At 49.4% G+C, this 18,773-nt stretch overlaps 1 protein-coding gene across 1 annotated transcript in view; it reads left to right on the forward strand.

Moving 5' to 3' along the window:
• Nucleotides 1-18,773, forward strand: part of LOC124043182 (zinc finger protein 704-like) — a 101,395-nt gene that overhangs the window by 59,928 nt on the left and 22,694 nt on the right. The window contains exons 3-4 of the mRNA XM_046361463.1: nucleotides 8,483-8,586; nucleotides 11,978-12,228. Of these exons, the coding sequence (XP_046217419.1) occupies nucleotides 8,483-8,586; nucleotides 11,978-12,228 (355 nt within the window). The remainder of the gene's footprint in view (nucleotides 1-8,482; nucleotides 8,587-11,977; nucleotides 12,229-18,773) is intronic.

Below are 18,773 nucleotides of genomic sequence, written 5' to 3' on the forward strand. Positions count from 1 at the left end.
CTCTCTCTCTCTCTCTCTCTCTCTCTCTCTCTCTCTCTCTCTCTCTCTCTCTCTCTTGCTCTCTGTCTGTCTCTGGGACAGGGAATGGAGGAGGGTGCAGACTGCAGGGTGGCTCCTCATTATATCATTAAAGACAAAATCACAGATGTCTGGGGAGTGGGAAGGAGGGCAGGTATTGATTTCTCTCTCTTGTTATTATCCACGGCCCTGAGATGAACACATCGTCTTTATCTAGAACACATCGACTTTATCTGGAACACATCGTCTTTATCTTGAACAGATCGTCTTTATCTAGAACACTTCGTCTTCATATAGAACACATCGTCTTTATCTGGAACACATCGTCTTTATCTGGAACACATCGTCTTTATCTGGAACACATCGTCTTTATCTGGAACACATCGTCTTTATCTAGAACACATCGTCTTTATCTGGAACACATCGTCTTTATCTAGAACACATCGTCTTTATCTATGTATATTTGTTGGTTATGGAATATATGTATATGCCATTTAGCAGACGCTTTTATCCAAAGCGACTTAGTCATGTGTGCATACATTCACGTCTTGGTCCCGGGATCTGAACCCACTACCCTTTATCTGGAACACATGCTTTATCTGAGCTACAGAAGGACCACATCGTCTTTATCTGGAACACATCGTCTTTATCTGGAACACATCGTCTTTATCTGGAACACATCGTCTTTATCTGGAACACATCATCTTTATCTGGAACACATCGTCTTTATCTAGAACACATCGTCTTTATCTGGAACACATCGTCTTTATCTGGAACACATCGTCTTTATCTAGAACACATCGTCTTTATCTGGAACACATAGTCTTTATCTGGAACACATCGTCTTTATCTGGAACACATCGTCTTTATCTATGTCCTTCATGGTGATAGGAGACTCTGTTTAATGTCCTTCATGGTGATAGGAGGCTCTGGTGGGTTTGCACGAGGTTTGTGATTTATAGTCCATTATTCAGGAGGAAGTGAGCGTCATAGGCCAGGGACTGTAATAAACGATGAGCCTCCCTGCTATATGCCCACATCAGAGAGACTGGGGCCCCTCTAGCCCCTCTATCACTGGACCCCCTATCCTTTCACTGTTGGACCCCCCCCCCTCTACCCCTCTGTTGGACCCCCCTCTACCCCCTACCCCTCTGTTGGACCCCCCCTCTACCCCTCTGTTGGACCCCCCCCCCACCGCTGGACCCTCTGTTGGAACCCCCTCTACCCTCTGTTGGACCCCCCCCCACCGCTGGACCTCTACCCCTCTGTTGGACCCCCCCTCTACCCCTCTGTTGGACCCCCCACCGCTGGACCCCCTCTACCCCTCTGTTGGACCCCCCTACCCCTCCGTCTACTCCTCTGTTGGACCCCCCTACCCCACTGGACCCCTCTGTTGGACCCCCCCCCCTCTACCCCTCTGTTGGACCCCCCTCTACCCCCCCCTCTACCCCTGTTGGCCCCCTCTCTACCCCTCTGTTGGACCCCCTCTACCCCTCTGTTGGACCCCCCCTCTACCCCTGTTGGACCGCTGGACCCCCCCTCTACCCCTCTGTTGGACCCCCCTACCCTACCCCACCGCTGGACCCCCCTCTGTTGGACCCCCCCCCTCTACCCCTCTCTTGGACCCCACCCCTCTGTTGACCCCTCTGTTGGACCCCCCCCCCACCCCTGGACTCTACCCCACCCCCCTCTACTGTTGACCCCCCTCTACCCCTCTGGACCCCCCTCTACCCCTCTGTTGGACCCCCCTCTACCCCTCTGTTGGAACCCCCAAGTAATCTATCTCTACCCCACCGCTGGACCCCCCCTCTCTACCCCCCTCTGTTGGACCCACTCTGTTGGACCCCCCCAATCTACCCCTCTGTTGGACCCCCTACTCTACCCCCCTCTACCCCTCTGTTGACCCCCTCTACCCTCTGGACCCCCCTCCCCTCTACCCCCCTACCTGTTGGACCCCCCTCTACCCCACTGCTGGACCCCCCTCCCCTCTGTTGGACCCCCCTCTACCCCTCTGTTGGACCCCCTCCCCTCTGTTGACCCCCTCTACCCCACTGTTGGACCCCCTCTACCCCACTGTTGGACCCCCCTACCCCTCTGTTGGACCCCCCCTCTACCCCTCTGTTGGACCCCCCCCTCTACCCCACCGCTGGACCCCCTCTACCCCTCTGTTGGACCCCCCTCTACCCCACTGCTGATCCCCCCCACTACCCCTCTGTTGGACCCCCCCCTCTGTTGGATCCCCCCTCTACCCCTCTGTTGGACCCCCTCTACCCTCTGTTGGACCCCCTCTACCTCTGTTGGACCCCCCCTCTACCCCTCTGTTGGACCCCCCCCTCTACCCCTCTGTTGGACCCCCCTCTCTACCCTCAGATGGAGCTCCTCTGGACCCCCCCTCTACCCCTCTGATGGAGCCCCTCCCCCACCGCTGGACCCCCCTGTTGGACCCCCTCAGATGGAGCTCCCCCCTCTACTCCCACCGCTGGAGCTCTACTCTGTTGGACTACTGGACAGATGGAGCTCCTCTACCCCTCAGATGGAGCCCCTCTCTGTTGGACCCCTCCCACCGGTGGACTCAGATGTTGAGCTCCTCTCTACCCTCAGATGGAGCTCCTCTCTGTTAATGCGACTCAGATGGAGCTCCTCTCTACCCCAGATGGAGCCCTCTCTACTCAGATGGAGCTCCTCTCTCTGTTGGACCCCCTCAGATGGAGCTCCCCCTCTCTACCCTCAGATGGAGCTCCTCTCTCTGTTGGACCCCCTCAGATGGAGCTCCTCTCTACTCCCCCTCTATGGAGCTCCTCTCTACCCCTCTGATGTAGCTCCTCTCTGGACCCTCAGATGGAGCTCCCCCACCGGTGGACTCTGTTGGACTCAGATGGAGCTCCTCTCTACTCAGATGGAGCTCCTCTCTCTGTTGACCCCCTCAGATGGAGCTCCTCTCTCTGTTGGACCACCCCCCTGTTGGACCCCCTCTACCCCACTGCTGGACCTCTCTCTGTTGGACCCCCTCTCCCCCTCTACCCCAGATGGAGCTCCTCTCTCAGATGGACTCCCTCTACCCCTCAGATGGAGCTCCTCTCTCTGTTGGACCCCCCTCAGATGGAGCTCCTCTGTTGGACTCAGATGGAGCTCCTCTGTTGGACCCTCAGATGGAGCTCCTCTCTACCCCCTCTCAGATGGAGCTCCTCTCTCCAGATGGACCCCCTCAGATGTTGGAGCTCCTCTCTGCTGGACCCTCAGATGGAGCTCCTCTGTTGGACCCCCCCCTCTACTCAGATGGAGCTCCTCTCTCTGTTGGACCCTCAGATGGAGCTCCTCTCTACCCTCAGATGGAGCTCCTCTCTACTCAGATGGAGCTCCTCTCTACTCAGATGGAGCTCCTCCCCTCTGTTGGACCCTCAGATGGAGCTCCTCTACCCCTCTGTTGACTCAGATGGAGCTCCTCTCTACCCCCCACTGCTGGACCCCTCAGATGGAGCTCCCCCTCTCCCCTCTGTTGGACCCCCCTCAGATGGAGCTCCTCTCTACCCCCCTCTAGATGGAGCTCCTCTCTCTGTTGGACCCTCAGATGGAGCTCCTCTCTACCCCCCTCAGATGGAGCTCCTCTCTACCCCCCTCTACTCAGATGGAGCTCCTCTCTACCTCCCCAGATGGAGCTCCTCTCTCCCCCTCTCAGATGGAGCTCCTCTCTGTTGGACCCCCCTCAGATGGAGCTCCTCTCTCTACAGATGGAGCTCCTCTCTACTCTCAGATGGAGCCCTCTCTACTCTCTGATGGAGCTCCTCTCTACCCTCAGATGGAGCTCCTCTCTTGACCCTCAGATGGAGCTCCTCTCTGTTGGACCCCCTCTACCCTGGAGCTCCTCTCTACTCAGATGGAGCTCCTCTCTACTCTCAGATGGAGCTCCTCTCTACTCAGATGGAGCTCCTCTCTACTCAGATGGAGCTCCTCTCTACTCAGATGGAGCTCCTCTCTACTCAGATGGAGCTCCTCTCTACCCTCAGATGGAGCTCCTCTCTACTCAGATGGAGCTCCTCTCTACCCTCAGATGGAGCTCCTCTCTACCCTCAGATGGAGCTCCTCTCTACTCAGATGGAGCTCCTCTCTACTCTCAGATGGAGCTCCTCTCTCTGTTGGACTCTCCAGATGGAGCTCCTCTCTACTCTCAGATGGAGCTCCTCTCTGTTGGACCTCAGATGGAGCTCCTCTCTACTCTCAGATGGAGCTCCTCTCTACTCAGATGGAGCTCCTCTCTACTCAGATGGAGCTCCTCTCTACTCTCAGATGGAGCTCCTCTCTACTCAGATGGAGCTCCTCTCTACTCAGATGGAGCTCCTCTCTACCCTCAGATGGAGCTCCTCTCTACCCTCAGATGGAGCTCCTCTCTACTCTCAGATGGAGCTCCTCTCTACCCTCAGATGGAGCTCCTCTCTACCCTCAGATGGAGCTCCTCTCTACCCTCAGATGGAGCTCCTCTCTACCCTCAGATGGAGCTCCTCTCTACCCTCAGATGGAGCTCCTCTCTACTCAGATGGAGCAGATGGAGCTCCTCTCTACCCTCAGATGGAGCTCCTCTCTACCCTCAGATGGAGCTCCTCTCTACTCTCAGATGGAGCTCCTCTCTACTCTCAGATGGAGCTCCTCTCTACTCTCAGATGGAGCTCCTCTCTACCTCAGATGGAGCTCCTCTCTACTCTCAGATGGAGCTCCTCTCTACTCTCAGATGGAGCTCCTCTCTACCTCAGATGGAGCTCCTCTCTACTCAGATGGAGCTCCTCTCTACTCAGATGGAGCTCCTCTCTCCTCAGATGGAGCTCCTCTCTACCCTCAGATGGAGCTCCTCTCTACTCAGATGGAGCTCCTGGAGCTCCTCTCTACTCTCAGATGGAGCTCCTCTCTGGAGCTCTCAGATGGAGCTCCTCTCTACTCTCAGATGGAGCTCCTCTCTACTCTCAGATGGAGCTCCTCTCTACTCAGATGGAGCTCCTCTCTACTCCTCAGATGGAGCTCCTCTCTACTCAGATGGAGCTCCTCTCTACTCTCAGATGGAGCTCCTCTCTACTCTCAGATGGAGCTCCTCTCTACTCTCAGATGGAGCTCCTCTCTACTCTCAGATGGAGCTCCTCTCTACTCAGATGGAGCTCCTCTCTACCTCAGATGGAGCTCCTCTCTACTCTCAGATGGAGCTCCTCTCTACCCTCAGATGGAGCTCCTCTCTACTCTCAGATGGAGCTCCTCTCTACTCAGATGGAGCTCCTCTCTACTCTCAGATGGAGCTCCTCTCTACTCTCAGATGGAGCTCCTCTCTCCTCCTCAGATGGAGCTCCTCTCTACTCTCAGATGGAGCTCCTCTCTACTCAGATGGAGCTCCTCTCTACCCTCAGATGGAGCTCCTCTCTACTCAGATGGAGCTCCTCTCTACTCAGATGGAGCTCCTCTCTACCTCAGATGGAGCTCCTCTCTACTCTCAGATGGAGCTCCTCTCTAGATGGAGCTCTCAGATGGAGCTCCTCTCTACTCTCAGATGGAGCTCCTCTCTACTCAGATGGAGCTCCTCTCTAGACTCAGATGGAGCTCCTCTCTACTCTCAGATGGAGCTCCTCTCTACTCTCAGATGGAGCTCCTCTCTACTCTTCTCATTTTAGACGAGAGGAAAGGACCTAAGAGACTAGTGTCATTAGTGTCCTTGTTTTAAACTAGAAACATGCTGGGACGGGGAACGGAGGGGGGGGGGTGCAGGCTGCATGGTGGCTCCTCATTAAATCATTAAAGACAATCACAGATGTCTGGGGAGTGGGAAGGAGTGCAGGTATTGGTTTCTCTCTCTCCCTCTTCTCCCCCACCCTCTCTCTCTCTTGGATTGACTATCTCCCAACACCCCTCCAACCCTACTAGGCTACTACTTTGTCTTCTAGACTTTAACAGTCAGTCAGCCACAAGAAAGTTGATAGCACGTCTGTCTGTTTGCCTGTCTGTCTGTCTTCAGGTCTGTCTTCAGCTCTGTCTTCAGGTCTGTCTGCCTGTCTGTCTGTCTTCAGGTCTGTCTGCCTGTCTGTCTGTCTTCAGGTCTGTCTGTCTTCAGGTCTGTCTTCAGGTCTGTCTGTCTTCAGCTCTGTCTTCAGGTCTGTCTGTCTTCAGGTCTGTCTTCAGGTCTGTCTGCCTGTCTGTCTGTCTTCAGCTCTGTCTTCAGGTCTGTCTTCAGCTCTGTCTTCAGGTCTGTCTTCAGCTCTGTCTTCAGCTCTGTCTTCAGCTCTGTCTTCAGGTCTGTCTTCAGCTCTGTCTTCAGGTCTGTCTTCAGGTCTGTCTTCAGCTCTGTCTTCAGCTCTGTCTTCAGCTCTGTCTTCAGGTCTGTCTTCAGGTCTGTCTGCCTGTCTGTCTTCAGGTCTGTCTTCAGGTCTGTCTTCAGGTCTGTCTGCCTGTCTGTCTGTCTTCAGGTCTGTCTTCAGGTCTGTCTTCAGGTCTGTCTTCAGCTCTGTCTTCAGGTCTGTCTGCCTGTCTGTCTGTCTTCAGGTCTGTCTGCCTGTCTGTCTGTCTTCAGGTCTGTCTTCAGGTCTGTCTGTCTTCAGCTCTGTCTTCAGGTCTGTCTGTCTTCAGGTCTGTCTTCAGGTCTGTCTGCCTGTCTGTCTGTCTTCAGCTCTGTCTTCAGGTCTGTCTTCAGCTCTGTCTTCAGCTCTGTCTTCAGCTCTGTCTTCAGCTCTGTCTTCAGGTCTGTCTTCAGCTCTGTCTTCAGCTCTGTCTTCAGCTCTGTCTTCAGGTCTGTCTTCAGGTCTGTCTTCAGGTCTGTCTTCAGCTCTGTCTTCAGCTCTGTCTTCAGGTCTGTCTTCAGGTCTGTCTTCAGGTCTGTCTTCAGGTCTGTCTTCAGGTCTGTCTGCCTGTCTGTCTGTCTTCAGGTCTGTCTTCAGGTCTGTCTTCAGGTCTGTCTTCAGGTCTGTCTTCAGGTCTGTCTTCAGCTCTGTCTTCAGGTCTGTCTTCAGCTCTGTCTTCAGCTCTGTCTTCAGCTCTGTCTTCAGGTCTGTCTTCAGCTCTGTCTTCAGGTCTGTCTGCCTGTCTGTCTGTCTTCAGGTCTGTCTGCCTGTCTGTCTGTCTTCAGGTCTGTCTGCCTGTCTGTCTGTCTTCAGGTCTGTCTGCCTGTCTGTCTGTCTTTAGGTCTGTCTGCCTGTCTGTCTGTCTTCAGGTCTGTCTGCCTGTCTGTCTGTCTTCAGGTCTGTCTGCCTGTCTGTCTGTCTTCAGGTCTGTCTGTCTTCAGTTCTGTCTGTCAACATATACCCTCTCCAGCTGTGGTTGTTGGTTTGAACCACATCTAGGCTTTAGCTCAATGGGTTTATAGTGTTGTGGAGCTCAGCAGACCGGGGTTTGGTCTTCTGCAGGGTTGTTAGTATGCTTAGTTGATTGGTATAGTTTGATGCTTTCATTAATGGATACTGGCCCCTATTAAAGCAAAGCGTTCAGCCTCGAACACTGACAATGTGTTTTAGAATGTGGCATCAATGCCACACTGATCACAGCACTGTTCAGCAATCAAACTGACATTTGTTTCTCAGAGTTCTGTTGGGCGTACTGTGTGTGTGTGTGTGTGTAGTACCACAGTACCTATGTAGTACCACAGTACCTATGTAGTACCACAGTACCTATGTAGTACCACAGTACCTATGTAGTACCACAGTACCTATGTAGTACCACAGTACCTATGTAGTACCACAGTACCTATGTAGTACCACAGTACCTATGTAGTACCACAGTACCTATGTAGTACCACAGTACCTATGTAGTACCACAGTACCTATGTAGTACCACAGTACCTATGTAGTACCACAGTACCTATGTAGTACCACAGTACCTATGTAGTACCACAGTACCTATGTAGTACCACAGTACCTATGTAGTACCACAGTACCGATGTAGTGCCACAGTACCGATGTAGTGCCACAGTACCGATGTAGTGCCACAGTACCTATGTAGTACCACAGTATCTATGTAGTACCACAGTATCTATGTAGTACCACAGTATCTATGTAGTACCACAGTATCTATGTAGTACCACAGTATCTATGTAGTACCACAGTATCTATGTAGTACCACAGTATCTATGTAGTACCACAGTATCTATGTAGTACTACAGTACCTATGTAGTACCACAGTACCTATGTAGTGCCACATGACCTATGTAGTGCCACATGACCTATGTAGTACCTATGTAGTGCCACATGACCTATGTAGTACCACAGTACCTATGTAGGCATTTTTAGCAGATGCTCTTATCCAGAGTGAGTTACAGTAGTGAGTGCCCTGTGGGAATCGAACCGACAAACTCTGGCATTGCAAGCGCCCTACTCTACCAACTGAGCCACATGGGACCAGAGTGCTTTGGGCCAGAGCTGTATATGATGCCGTTTTGGACACGGTTTGTTGTTGTTGTGTTTCCATGCCCAGTAATATTCTCTGTTTGTTGGTGTTGTTTTAACAGGAAGTCAGAGGAGGAAGTGGACATGGAGAAGGTGACAGCTGCCATGGTTCTGACCAGTCTGTCCAGCAGTCCGCTGGTCAGGAGTCCTCCTGTCAAAGTCCGTGGTGAGTCAACCAAACATGCTTCTATGTATTTATCCTTTTATACAGGTGAGCACACTGAGATTAAGAATCTCTGTTACAAGGGAGTTTTGTCCCAAGACGGCAACAATCCAACATAGAGCAGACAGTTGTTGAGAGGTGGTCATGGTAGCTAGCGTCTGAACGTGTTGTATTGCTGCACTCTGAACCAACTGACAAAGGAAGTTGTTTTTGTTGAACCATTTCCCATTTCATATGTATTATTCCTCTGCTGAGGTTATAGGTCATGACTCGTGATGATGATGATGATGATGATGATGTGGACTAGTGAAACGGTAGAGATGGAAACGCCGTATCTCTCTGAGTGCAGCGTTTCCCACCAAGTGAAGCTGAATGTTGTCTTTGATCGCTCGTCTCTACATCTTCAACTTCTGATTGAATTTGAATTATTGAGTGTGTTACCACTGTGAAACCTAAAAGACATCCTCTTCATCTGCTATAATGTACATTTATATGAATCACAAGGCCTCTAAACCAAGTCCCTGGAGTGAATCAACTGTAAATCGGGTCTTGTTTGTATTACCACTCAAAACAACTGCATACATTCAAAGTCATTGCAGCTGTGAATCACCATGTGTTTGAGTTGGTGCTGTTAGATGCATTTGTTTCTGATGTATATAATGGTCCCAGATAGGGTTATAAATGGGTTATTACTGATGGTAGTGGTTTTAGAGCCCGCGGAGAATAAATGTAGCTGTTTTAATGCAAATTCTAATTCTACACATGTTGCCATGGATACACTACTGTTCAACAGTTTGGGGTCACTTACAGTTGAAGTCGGAAGTTTACATACACTTAGGTTGGAGTCATTTAAAACTCGTTTTTCAACCATTCCAAAAATGTATTGTTTTAACAAACTATAGTTTTTGCAAGTCGGTTAGGACATCTACTTTGTGCATGACACATGTCATTTTTCCAACAATTGTTTACAGACAGATTATTTCACTTATAATTCACTTTATCACAATTCCAGTGGGTTAGAAGTTTACATACACTAAGTTGACTGTGCCTTTAAACAGCTTGGAAAATTCCAGAAAATAATTTCATGGCTTTAGAAGCTTCTGATAGGTTAATTGACATCATTTGAGTCAATTGGAGGTGTACCTGTGGATGTATTTCAAGGCCTACCTTCAAACTCAGTGCCTCTTTGCTTGACATCATGGGAAAATCAAGAGAAATCAGCCAAGACCTCAGAAAATTAATTGTAGACCTCCACAAGTCTGGTTGATCCTTGGGAGCAATTTCCAAATGCCTGAAGGTACCACGTTCATCTGTACAAACAATAATACGCAACTATAAACACCATGGGACCATGCAGCCATCATTCCGCTCAGGAAGCAGACGTGTTCTGTCTCCTAGAGATGAACGTACTTTGGTGCGAAAAGTGCAAATCAATCCCAGAACAACAGCAAAGGACCTTGTGAAGATGCTGGAGGAAACGGGTACAAAAGTATCTATATCCACAGTTGAACGAGTCCTATATCGACATAACATGAAAGGCCGCTCAGCAAGGAAGAAGCCACTGCTTCAATACCGCCATAAAAAAGCCAGACTATGGTTTGTAACTGCACATGGGGACAAAGATCTTACTTTTTGGAGAAATGTCCTCTGGTCTGATGAAAGAAAAATAGACCTGTTTGGCCATAATGACCATCGTTATGTTTGGAGGAAAATGGGGGAGGCTTGCAAGCTGAAGAACACCATCCCAACTGTGAAGCACGGGGGTGACAGCATCATGTTGTGGGGGTGCTTTGCTGCAGGAGGGACTGGTGCACTTCACAAAATAGATGGCTTCACGAGGAAGCAAAATTATGTGGATATATTGAAGCAACATCTCAAGACATCAGTCAGGAAGTTAAAGCTTGGTTGCAAATGGGTCTTCCAAATGGACAATGACCCCAAGCATACCTCCAAAGTTATGGCTTAAGGACGACAAAGTCAAGGTATTGGAGTGGCCATCATAAAGCCCTCACCTCAATCCTATAGAACATTTGTGGGCAGAACTGAAAAAGTGCGAGGAGGCCTACAAACCTGAATCAGGAGGAATGGGCCAAAACTTTTTGTGGGACGCTTGTGGAAGGCTACCTGAAACGTTTGACCCAAGTTAAACAATTTAAAGGCAATGTTACCAAATACTAATTGAGTGTATGTAAACTTGGAATGTGATGAAAGAAGTTAAAGCTGAAATAAATCATGATCTCTACTATTATTCTGACATTTCACATTCTTAAAGTAAAGTGGTGATCCTACCTGACCCAAGAAAGGACTTTTTTTTACTAGGATTCAATGTCAGGAATTGTGAATAACTGAGTTTAAATATATTTGGCAAAGGTGTATGTAAACTTCTGACTTCAACTGTAGAAATGTCCTTGTTTTTGAAAGAAAAGCTACTTTTTTGTCCATTAAAAGAACATCAAATTGATCAGAAATACAGTGTAGACATTGTTAATACCTAGTTGAGATTTAGATGCACTATTGTAAATGACTGTTCCATGGATGTCATTTACATTTACATTTAAGTCATAAGGTGAATGCATTTGGCTCTGATTGTTTTAAATGTAATGTAAATCTATTGTAGCTGGAAATGGCTGATTGTTTATGGTATATCTACATAGGCGTACAGAGGCCAATTATCAGCAAACATCACTCCTGGCAAAGGCACATTGTGTTAGCTAATCAAAGTGTATCATTTTAGAAGGCTAATATTAGAAAAACCTTTTGCAATTATGTTAACACAGCTGAAAACTGTTGTGTTGATTAAAGAAGCCATAAAACTGGCCTTTTTTAGACTAGTTGAGTGTCTGGAGCATCAGCATTTGTGGGTTCAATTACAGGCTCAAATGTCCAGAAACAAATATTTTTCTTCTGAAACTCGTCAGTTTATTCTTGTTTTGAGAAATCAAGGTTATTCCATGCGAGAAATTGCTAAGAAACTGAAGATCTCGTACAACGCTGTGTACTACTCCCTTCACAGAACAGCACAAACTGTCTCTAACCAGAATAGAAAGAGGAGTGGGAGGCCCCGGTGCACAACTGAGCAAGAGGACAAGTACAGTAGAGTGTCTAGTTTGAGAAACAGACGTCCTCACAAGTCCTCAACTGGCAGCTTCATGTAATAGTACCTTCAAAACACCAGTCTCAACGTCAACAGTGAAGAGGCGACTCCGGGATGCTGGTCTTCTAGGCAGAGATACAAAGAAAAAGTCATATCTCAGACTGGCCAATAAAAAGAAAAGATTAAGGTGGGAAAACCAACAGACACTGGTCAGAGGAACTCTGCAGTAAATAAAAATGATGTTTGAATGTAAATGTAAATGAATAGTTTTTTCTGGCCTCGTCTCTCTCACCCCTCCAGAGTGTCTGAATGGCTCGTGGAAGGACAGAGGTGGAGGCTTCACCCCCTCCAGTTACAGCAGCAGTGGCTATTGGAGCTGGAGCGGCCCTAGTGACCAGTCCAACCCGTCCACCCCCTCCCCACCGCTCTCCGCAGACAGCTTCAAGCCTTTCCGTATGCCCAGCATCAACGGCCCGCCCCCCGACGACGCCATCGACGAACAGGACGGCAGCAGCCTGCTCTTTGACGAGCCAATCCCACGCAAGCGCAAGGTGGGTAGACTGATTTGAATTGAACCCTCTAACAATACAATTCCAGACACACAAGTGGATACACTGGATAACCAAAGAATAACCATAGTATAACCATATAATAACCACAGGATAGCTATAGGATAACCATAATATGCTTTACAACATATTTCTGTGGTTCTTTTAGGACCTCACAGAACAAAGACTAGATCAGATCAATGTTTGAATCAATTCTGACTGACTATAACAATATACTGATTATATAGTCCTGTGTCACTGTATATACAAGTGGGTAATCTGTGCAGGTGTGTGGTGTGAAATGTACATGTGTTTTTTGCATATCCCACTCCCTGTGTGACACCCTCGGAGTGGGGTCGCGGCCAGGGGATCAGCCATCAGCCTGGACTAATTAAGGTTACTTGTCTTACTCAAGGGCAGAACGACAGATTTACCTTGTCGCCTCGAGAGTCAATCCAGTGACTTTTCTGTTACTGGTCCAACACTCCTAACCAACACTCTTAACCAACACCCCTAACCAACACTCCTAAACACCACTCCTAACCACCACTCCTAAACAACACTCCTAACCACCACTCCTAACCACCACTCGTAACCAACACTCGTAACCAACACTCCTAACCAACACTCTTAACCAACACTCCTAACCACCACTCCTAACCACCACTCTTAACCAACACTCTAACCAACACTCCTAACCAACACTCCTAACCACCACTCTTACATTTACATTTAAGTCATTTAGCAGACGCTCTTATCCAGAGTGACTTACAAATTGGTGCATTCACCTTAAGACATCCAGTGGAACAGTCACTTTACAATAGTGCATCTAAATCTTAAAGGGGGGGTGAGAGGGATTACTTATCCTATCCTAGGTATTCCTTAAAGAGGTGGGGTTTCAGGTGTCTCCGGAAGGTGGTGATTGACTCGGCTGTCCTGGCGTCGTGAGGGAGTTTGTTCCACCATTGGGGGGCCTGAGCAGCGAACAGTTTTGACTGGGCTGAGCGGGAGCTGTACTTCCTCAGTGGTAGGGAGGCGAGCAGGCCAGAGGTGGATGAACGCAGTGCCCTTGTTTGGGTGTAGGGCCTGATCCTAACCAACACTCCTAACCAACACTCTTAATCAACACTCCTAACCAACACTCTTAACCAACACTCTTAACCAACACTCCTAACCAACACTCCTAACCACCAGGCTACCTGCTACCCTGTACACTGACTGGGGTGTTTCTTTTGAAATGGTAGTAGATTGATTTAAGAAGTAGTTGTACTGTACTGTCAATGATCTGGCAAGACAAGTAGGGATGTCCCAAAAGAAGGCAGATCCTGCACTTGTTTTGGACATGTTGCTAGCTACTGTAATACCTTCTCCTTCCTGAACTCCAAGTGATATGCTGACTGAGGTAGAATTTGGGACACAGCGTGAAAGTGTGAAAGTGACTGATCTTCACACGTGGCGATGCCTGATGCCGTCTCTGGACCACAACATGGCACAAACACCATGCTTATAAACAAGACGAGCATGAAAACAAGTTGGGCGGACACAACATGTCGTGGCCACTCAGATTAACTGAACGCTCATTTATTTATTCATTTTGTCCCTCATTCTTATCAGGGGAGCAGAATGATTGGATGGTGAGGCAAGCGCTCTGGTCTGTTGTGTATCTGTCAATCCCCCCCCACACACACCCCAGATGCATTTCCAGTTCACGTATCCTGCTTAATTACTTTACAGCCACACATAAGGTCACCTGGTATAATTTAAATAAATGATTTTAACATCTTCACTGGAAAACATGAAGATTATGCTGCAGGGCTTTTCTCCCATCAGATCAATAGGATATCTCTGGTCTCTGAGGGTATCTCTGGTCTCTGAGGGATATCTCTGGTCTCTGAGGATATCTCTGGTCTCTGGGGATATCTCTGGTCTCTGGGGATTTCTCTGGTCTCTGAGGATATCTCTGGTCTCTGGGGATATCTCTGGTCTCTGGGGATATCTCTGGTCTCTGGATATCTCTGCTCTCTGGGATATCTCTGCTCTCTGAGGATATCTCTGTTCTCTGAGGATATCTCTGGTCTCTGAGGATATCTCTGGTCTCTGGGGATATCTCTGGTCTCTGGGGATATCTCTGGGGATATCTCTGGGGATATCTCTGGGGATATCTCTGGGGGGATATCTCTGGGGCTATCTCTGGGGCTATCTCTGGGGCTATCTCTGGGGATATCTCTATATCTCTGGGGCTATCTCTGGGGCTATCTCTGGGGCTATCTCTGGGGCTATCTCTGGGGCTATCTCTGGGGCTATCTCTGGGGCTATCTCTGGGGATATCTCTGGGGATATCTCTTAATTGTGGGTTGAAGGGGGATATACGGAGAGATGGAGACAGAGAGAGAGCGAGAGAGAAAATGGTAGAGAGGGAGAGATACTGAGAGAAAAAATATCAGAATTGTGCTGCCTGTGTAAACGCTGCTAAAATATTGTTTGATACATTTTTAAGTTCCACTTTTCAAATCTAGTGATGGTAATAAATAACTTCAGAGTCTCTGACCCATATTGGTTTCTGAAAATGTTGCGAGTGTTCGTGGTTCTCAGGCCAACCAGAGCCTCGTGCTGCTCTTCTCTTCCTGGTTCCCAGGCCAACCAGAGCCTAGTGCTGCTCTTCTCTTCCTGGTTCCCAGGCCAACCAGAGCCTAGTGCTGCTCTTCTCTTCCTGGTTCCCAGGCCAACCAGAGCCTAGTGCTGCTCTTCTCTTCCTGGTTCCCAGGCCAACCAGAGCCTAGTGCTGCTCTTCTCTTCCTGGTTCCCAGGCCAACCAGAGCCTAGTGCTGCTCTTCTCTTCCTGGTTCCCAGGCCAACCAGAGCCTAGTGCTGCTCTTCTCTTCCTGGTTCCCAGGCCAACCAGAGCCTAGTGCTGCTCTTCTCTTCCTACTCTGAGCCAAAAGACAATGCTGTTCGTTCTCCACTCTTTTAATGCTGCTGGCATGGGGGACTTCACAGGGCTTTGTTACCCAAGGACCAAAACATAATCTGTTATAAGTAGGGTGGCAGGTAGCCTAGCAGTTCAGAGCGTTGGGCCAGTAACCGGAAGGTTGCTGGTTCGAATCCCTAAGCTGACTAGGTGAACAATCTGTCTATGTGCCCTTGAGCAAGGCACTTAACCCTAATTGCTCCTGTAAGTCACTCTGGATAAGAGCGTTTGGTAAATGACTAAAAATTTCAATTTAAAGGACTACCCTGAACAATGGGCAAATAGATGACCCCCATCATAAATGACTGACGAGGGACCACATGACCCCCATCATAAAGGACTGACGAGGGACCACATGACCCCATCATAAAGGACCACATGACCCCATCATAAAGGACTGACGAGGGACCACATGACCCCATCATAAAGGACTGACGAGGGACCACATGACCCCATCATAAAGGACCACATGACCCCATCATAAAGGACCACATGACCCCTATCATAAAGGACTGACGAGGGACCACATGACCCCATCATAAAGGACTGACGAGGGACCACATGACCCCTATCATAAAGGACCACATGACCCCCATCATAAAGGACCACATGACCCCCATCATAAAGGACTGACGAGGGACCACATGACCCCATCATAAAGGACCACCTGACCCCCATCATAAAGGACCACCTGACCCCATCATAAAGGACCACATGACCCCCATCATAAAGGACCACATGACCCCATCATAAAGGACCACATGACCCCCATCATAAAGGACCACATGACCCCATCATAAAGGACCACATGACCCCCATCATAAAGGACCACATGACCCCCATCATAAAGGACCACATGACCCCCATCATAAAGGACCACATGACCCCCATCATAAAGGACTGACGAGGGACCACATGACCCCTATCATAAAGGACCACATGACCCCCATCATAAAGGACTGACGAGGGACCACATGACCCCATCATAAAGGACCACATGACCCCCATCATAAAGGACTGACGAGGGACCACATGACCCCATCATAAAGGACCACATGAACCCCATCATAAAGGACCACATGAACCCATCATAAAGGACCACATGACCCCCATCATAAAGGACCACGTGACCCCTATCATAAAGGACTGACGAGGGACCACATGACCCCATCATAAAGGACCACATGACCCCCATCAGAGAGGACTGACGAGGGACCACATGACCCCATCATAAAGGACTGACGAGGGACCACATGACCCCATCATAAAGGACCACATGACCCCATCATAAAGGACCACATGACCCCCATCATAAAGGACTGACGAGGGACCACATGACCCCATCATAAAGGACCACATGACCCCCATCATAAAGGACTGACGAGGGACCACATGACCCCATCATAAAGGACCACATGACCCCATCATAAAGGACCACATGACCCCATCATAAAGGACCACATGACCCCCATCAGAGAGGACTGACGAGGGACCACATGACCCCATCATAAAGGACCACATGACCCCATCATAAAGGACCACATGACCCCCATCAGAGAGGACTGACGAGGGACCACATGACCCCATCATAAAGGACTGACGAGGGACCACATGACCCCCATCATAAAGGACCACATGACCCCCATCATAAAGGACTGACAAGGGACCACATGACCCCATCATAAAGGACTGACAAGGGACCACATGACCCCATCATAAAGGACTGACAAGGGACCACATGACCCCATCATAAAGGACTGACAAGGGACCACATGACCCCATCATAAAGGACTGACAAGGGACCACATGATCCCATCATAAAGGACTGACAAGGGACCACATGACCCCCATCATAAATGACTGATGAGGGACCACATGACCCCATCATAAATGACTGATGAGGGACCACATGACCCCATCATAAATGACTGACGAGGGACCACATGACCCCCATCATAAATGACTGACAAGGGACCACATGACCCCCATCATAAAGGACTGACGAGGGACCACATGACCCCATCATAAAGGACCACATGACCCCCATCAGAGAGGACTGACGAGGGACCACATGACCCCCATCATAAAGGACCACATGACCCCCATCATAAAGGACTGACGAGGGACCACATGACCCCATCATAAAGGACCACATGACCCCCATCATAAAGGACTGACGAGGGACCACATGACCCCATCATAAAGGACCACATGAACCCATCATAAAGGACCACATGACCCCTATCATAAAGGACTGACGAGGGACCACATGACCCCATCATAAAGGACCACATGACCCCATCATAAAGGACTGACGAGGGACCACATGACCCCATCATAAAGGACCACATGACCCCATCATAAAGGACCACATGACCCCCATCATAAAGGACTGACGAGGGACCACATGACCCCCATCATAAATGACTGACAAGGGACCACATGACCCCCATCATAAAGGACTGACGAGGGACCACATGACCCCATCATAAAGGACCACATGACCCCCATCAGAGAGGACTGACGAGGGACCACATGACCCCATCATAAAGGACTGACGAGGGACCACATGACCCCCATCATAAAGGACTGACGAGGGACCACATGACCCCCATCATAAAGGACCACATGACCCCCATCATAAAGGACTGACGAGGGACCACATGACCCCATCATAAAGGACCACATGACCCCATCATAAAGGACCACATGACCCCATCATAAAGGACCACATGACCCCCATCATAAAGGACCACATGACCCCCATCATAAAGGACCACATGACCCCCATCATAAAGGACCACATGACCCCCATCATAAAGGACCACATGACATGACCCCATCATAAAGGACCATGACCCCATCATAAAGGACCACATGACCCCCATCATAAAGGACCTCATGACCCCCATCATAAAGGACCACATGACCCCCATCATAAAGGACCACATGACCCCCATCATAAAGGACTGACGAGGGACCACATGACCCCATCATAAAGGACCACATGACCCCCATCATAAAGGACTGACGAGGGACCACATGACCCCATCATAAAGGACCACATGAACCCATCATAAAGGACCACATGACCCCCCTATCATAAAGGACTGACGAGGGACCACATGACCCCATCATAAAGGACCACATGACCCCCATCAGAGAGGACTGACGAGGGACCACATGACCCCATCATAAAGGACTGACGAGGGACCACATGACCCCATCATAAAGGACCACATGACCCCATCATAAAGGACCACATGACCCCCATCATAAAGGACTGACGAGGGACCACATGACCCCATCATAAAGGACCACATGACCCCCATCATAAAGGACTGACGAGGGACCACATGACCCCATCATAAAGGACCACATGACCCCATCATAAAGGACCACATGACCCCATCATAAAGGACCACATGACCCCCATCAGAGAGGACTGACGAGGGACCACATGACCCCATCATAAAGGACCACATGACCCCATCATAAAGGACCACATGACCCCCATCAGAAAGGACTGACACCACATGACCCCATCATAAAGGACTGACGAGGGACCACATGACCCCCA

This window comes from Oncorhynchus gorbuscha, linkage group LG09 (assembly GCF_021184085.1).
Source record: "Oncorhynchus gorbuscha isolate QuinsamMale2020 ecotype Even-year linkage group LG09, OgorEven_v1.0, whole genome shotgun sequence".
Lineage (NCBI taxonomy): Eukaryota > Metazoa > Chordata > Actinopteri > Salmoniformes > Salmonidae > Oncorhynchus > Oncorhynchus gorbuscha.